Source organism: Equus quagga, chromosome 3 (assembly GCF_021613505.1).
Source record: "Equus quagga isolate Etosha38 chromosome 3, UCLA_HA_Equagga_1.0, whole genome shotgun sequence".
Taxonomy (NCBI): Eukaryota; Metazoa; Chordata; class Mammalia; order Perissodactyla; family Equidae; genus Equus; species Equus quagga.
The window spans coordinates 7,138,642-7,143,819 of record NC_060269.1 but is presented as its reverse complement, the minus strand read 5'-3'; the positions used below and the strand labels follow the sequence as shown (position 1 = coordinate 7,143,819).

The 5,178-nt window shown below is 54.9% G+C and overlaps 1 protein-coding gene across 1 annotated transcript; it reads left to right on the top strand.

Moving 5' to 3' along the window:
• The first annotated feature begins 1,904 nt into the window (after nt 1-1,904).
• On the top strand, nt 1,905-2,723 carry NEUROG2 (neurogenin 2). The gene has a single exon (XM_046656018.1). The coding sequence runs from the start codon at nt 1,905-1,907 to the stop codon at nt 2,721-2,723; it is 819 nt and encodes a 272-aa protein (XP_046511974.1).
• The last annotated feature ends 2,455 nt before the right edge of the window (nt 2,724-5,178 follow it).

Here is a 5,178-nt window from a genome sequence, read left to right as displayed (position 1 = left end):
GAGCAGAGGTCACGGAAATGTCAGCACAGCTCCTTCACTCACCGGAGCTGCAAGTCGCCCGCTGCTCCTGCTTTGCTCGCCGCAGCCCACGCGGGAAGTCCCTGCCTACCACGCTCTGCCGTAAACTGGGGTTAACCCGGGAAAATACCACCAGTGTCAGTGCCCGGGGCCTCAGTTTATCACAGGTAAATTGAGGAGGTCCCTTTCAACTCTAACATGTGAGTGCTTTTATTCTCACAGCCTCAACTGCCCTCACCCCATCTCCTCGTCCAAGAGACGCCTCTGTGAATCCGCCAACGTCCTCTCCCGTTAGTCTCCCTCGAACCCAAACACGCTTGCCCAGGGTGTACCCACCGCTCCGCACCCACACCCCAGTCCTCCCTTAACCGAATGAAAGCGTTTTAAAATCGTTTACTATTTGAGACAGCTCCTAAGAGGCTTTGCCAAGAGACGCCCGGCAGCACCAGAGGTCTGCTGTCCCCGGGATGCTGACCCCCATTAACTAATTCCTCGGATCCCGACGTCCGGGAGCGAGGGGGACCGGCAGCGCCGGGTGCAGTGCATGCGCGCGCGCCGGGCGGGGTGGGGTGCGGCCGCAAGGACGGGGGCGGGGGCGGTCGCCTCGGTCTCCCCACCCGCCCCCAGCGCCCCGGCCCCTAATGAGCCGCTGAAAGGGAGCGGGCTCCGGTGCGCGTGGCTCGCAGGCCTCCCGGAGTCCGGGGCGCCCTGATTGGCCAGCTGCGCCTCGCGACCTCCATTCATTAATAAATTAGCGGCACGCTCCAGCCGAGCGCGAGCCACCAATCACAATGGGCAGCGGCGGCGACAACAGCCGCAGCTTGAGCCGATGCCGCCGCCAGGGCTTCTGCCGCTGCGACCGCAGCCTCGAGCTCCAACAGGAGCTTTAGAACCATTTTATGCTGATTAGATAAAGGGGGGAAAGAGAGGCGGGGGCGATGGGAGGAGGATGGATGGCAGGGCCAGGGGAGGGGGGACGTGGGTGAAGAAAGAGAAAGAAATGAATGATGATAATGCAATGAAAAGAGTAAGCCGGGGGAGGGAAAAGCGGGGGAGAAGGGGAGCGGCACAGGGGGGAGGAGGAGGCGGCAGCCGGGGGTGGGGGGAGCTGGGGGCCCCGGGGGCAGCGCTGATTGTTTTCTTGGTGGTATATAAGGGGTTTTAAGGAGAGTCGTGTGCCAGACACGCAGCCACTGAACCACAAGCAGCTTCGCTTTAACTGGAGTGCCCGGGAGTCGCGTGCCAGGAGCCGCACGGCCTGGGACTGACTGACAGACAGACACGCACCACCACCACAACACACGAGACCCAGGCGGGTCGCCGTGGCCGCCGGGGCTCTTGGCAGACTCGCGGGTCGGAGGGCCCCCGCGGCGCCGCGCCGCAGTAGCGCCAGGCCCGCTGCTGCCCGGCGGGGAGAAGGAGGCCGCGCGGCGCCCCCGGCTGCGCGCAGAAGCGCCGCGCTCGCCCCAGCAGCAGCGACGCCGAGGCGCACTGAGAGCGCGAACTAAGTAAGTTCCCGGCTGCGGCTGCCAACCTGGAAGGGTGTTTGCCGCACTCCGTCCCAACACCTCCGATCGCCCTTGGCTCGCCCAGAATCTTTGTCACCGGGCCGCAGTCCCTTCCCGGGCGGGAACACAGCCGCCAGGGTGGCGCGCAGAGTGCGGGACCCGGCTGGCTGGCAGCAGGGTCACAGCCACAGCCGGGGGCGCTCCTGAGCTCGGAGAGCAGGGGTGGGGGTTCCTTCCTAACTGTTCTTCCTTGGCGAGGTTCCGAGCCAGTCCTTTCGGGCGCCTTCGGGAGAACGTCCCGGTGACACCAACAAGGCGCCTCTGCGTCTATACTGACACCTCGTTTGGTTCTTTCTCCCTCCCTGCTTCTTCGGTAGGATGTTCGTCAAATCCGAGACCTTGGAGTTGAAGGAGGAGGAGGACGTACTGGTGCTGCTCGGCTCGGCCTCCCCAGCCTCGGCGGCCCTGACCCCGCTGTCGTCCAGCGCCGATGAGGAGGAGGAAGAGGAGCGCGGCGCGGCGGGCGGCGCGCGGCGGCAGCGAGGGGCGGAGGCCGGGCCCCGGGCGCGGGGCGGCTCGCCCGCCGGAGTCGAGGGCTGCCGGCCCGCGCGGCTGCTGGGTCTGGTGCACGAGTGCAAGCGGCGCCCCTCCAGGGCGCGGGCCGTCTCCCGTGGAGCCAAGACGGCCGAGACCGTGCAGCGCATTAAGAAGACGCGGAGGCTGAAGGCCAACAACCGCGAGCGCAACCGCATGCACAACCTCAACGCGGCGCTGGACGCGCTGCGGGAGGTGCTCCCCACCTTCCCCGAGGACGCCAAGCTCACCAAGATCGAGACCCTGCGCTTCGCCCACAACTACATCTGGGCGCTCACCGAGACCCTGCGCCTGGCCGACCACTGCGGGGGCGCCGGCGCAGGCCTGCCGGGGGCGCTCTTCTCCGAGGCCGTGTTGCTGAGCCCGGGAGGGGCGAGCGCCGCCGTGAGCAGCAGCGGAGACAGCCCGTCACCTGCCTCCACGTGGAGCTGCACCAACAGCCCCGCGCCGTCCTCCTCCGCGTCCTCCAACTCCACCTCCCCCTACAGCTGCACTTTATCTCCCGCCAGCCCCGCGGGTTCCGACATGGACTTTTGGCAGCCCCCGCCTCCCGACAAGCACCGCTACGCACCTCACCTCCCCATAGTCCGGGACTGTATCTAAAGCCGCCATCTCTGCTACCCGGGCCAGGCCTTAGTGGGTTTCCTTTCCTGTCCCCGACCCTGCCCTCCTTCCACCCACCCCTCTCCTGCCCCCACTTTCCACGCCCTGGAAAGCATCTCACTTCACAGAGCAGATGTAGCCGTTCTGATTCCTCGGTTGTTGCCTTCCTTGGCTAAGGGTTTCCTTCCTTCAGACGGGCTCTAATTTATTGAAGGCGTGATGGAGCTTATTGTCAAAGAGGATGGTGGAGTTTGGGGGGCGCTTCTTACGGCTAAAAGGATGCTGGGAAGAGATGAAGGTGGCATGTCTGAAGAGTTTGCAGAGGGGCCTGACGTTCCTCCCCTCTCTCTGTAACGCCAGAGGACTCGGAGCAGTTCGTGTGAATCTGCCAGGGGGAATGCAACTGGTTCCTGTGATCTCTCCAACTTTGCTTCTACATAGAGATGTTAATGTCGAGTAGAAAGAAATGTTATCTTAGCATCTGAATGATTTTATCGGTAATAATATTATCCACAGATTTGCAATGGCTGGCATCTGCTTTCTTCCCATTGCTGTCTGCGGGCTGTGGGAATTTCACCTGTCAAACCAAACTTCCCTCTGATGTGCACTTTGTTCTGTTTCCCAGATTCGTCACAATGCCTATTGTCCCGTCCTTCTCTTTCCTTTTTCTTCTCCATTTTGCCATCTGTCTCTTATGATTTATAAGGGGAAAAAGTTGTTTTGTTAGAGGACCAGGTTAGAAGTCATTGTATAATTTGTAGGCTTTGTAATGACTGAATGCAAGCGTGGAAATTTAGGCTGAACTCTCTATCAAAAGGAAAAATGTGGAGGAAAAGGGAAAAATCAGGAGGGAGGATTGCTTCATGCATTATTTATCTCGACCTTTTAGGGGAGAAGGAACTTCCCCATTCTTTCAAGGGACTAAAAATAAATCAACAGACTGAGAACCTAAGCAGACACGGAGCATTATTGGGATCAGCCACACACGTGTTCCTTTCTATTTATTATAAAAAAAATTTCATGGGAAAAATATGTATTTTTTGTATATTCCACAGAGTTTATTCTAGTATGTATTTACGTCTTGGAGAACAAGAAAATTGCTCTTGTGATTAAACTATAAATAAAATATCTAATTTTCATAACTTTTGTATGTTGTATTAAAACTTTTTCCTACTTATATGGTTTTAGAAGAATGAGTTGTGTTTTTCTGAAATTATCCCTCTATCAGATTGAATAGAGTCCTTGTGCTTTTCACCAACATCTATGTGTAGAATTTCACTGACACATAAGGTCAAAGAAATCACAAGAAGCGGAATCATACCTGAGACACAAACACTGACATAAGAGTGTAACCCTCAATACAAACCAAACTTGGTTTTTAAGAAATCAATTTCTCAGCAAATAAGATTAGTATAAAAAAAAAGAGGGGGAGATTTTAATGATAATTAAGTTGCGATAAGCTCCAAAGTTCAGAAACCCTGATTTTAGAAAATAATGAAGTTGAAATTTCTTGGAGTGTGTAGAAATTTGGTTCTTATGCTTCTTTGAACTTCTTACTCTCTTAAACTGACCAGATTGGATAGTCATCACTAAGGGCCCCTTCCAGCTCTAACACGTGTGATGTCACTGAGGGCTCATAAATTCATCATTGGAAGCTGATTTTGTATCAGCTATTCTAACAAGTTTGTTGTTTGAAAAGCACAATCCCAGAGGAAAAAAATATTCAGAGGGAGCTGGAATAAAATAGTATCTGAAAGAAATAGCTCAGCTTTCCAATTTTGTCAAAATAATTACATAGAACTTCAAAGAAAAAGTGAAAATGGTTTCCTAATCTTCAAGATACATAACTCTAACTTGCACCTCAATCTCCAAAGCAGAAATGAGTGACATCTGACTGGCCTTGGGTGAAGATGACCAAGTGAAGCTTGACCACGTCCTAGGTCTAAGCCCCTTGGAGGGGGGCATGGATTTCACTTCTCAAACCAAAGTGTTTTAAAACTCTCACACTACAATTGCTTTGCTTGCTGGCTTGGCTTTTTTAAACACTAGAAACATAAATGTGAATATAGGAGAAATACCACTTTCTTCTAGGGATGACGATGCTGATGATATACGGCTCTTTGGGAAACTTGCGAAGTCGCAGTCCACGGCACAGGTCTGTGGCGGCAAACCCTCAGGTGCAGTCACTCTTCCAAGACTACGGGAAACCTCATTTGGTGAGGCGATCGCGTAAACAGGTGACCCTAATGGCCTAGTTAGAGAGGCATGGATGTGGAGATGGTCTAATGATCACAGCTTTGAGTAAGGGTATACAGCTAACGACTTAACCCACAACCTAGCTAAATCTCGCAGCCACCCCTACAGTTTCTCCCGGTCTCTGGGCAGGCGCTGGCAGGTCCCCCTACACATCAGCACCACGTCATACATGGCAGGAATTCCGTCTATCATCTGTGAT

Coding starts and splice junctions, on each gene's coding strand:
- NEUROG2 (XM_046656018.1), top strand. CDS start 1,905: ATGTTCGTCAAATCCGAGACCTTGGAGTTGAAGGAGGAGGAGGACGTA.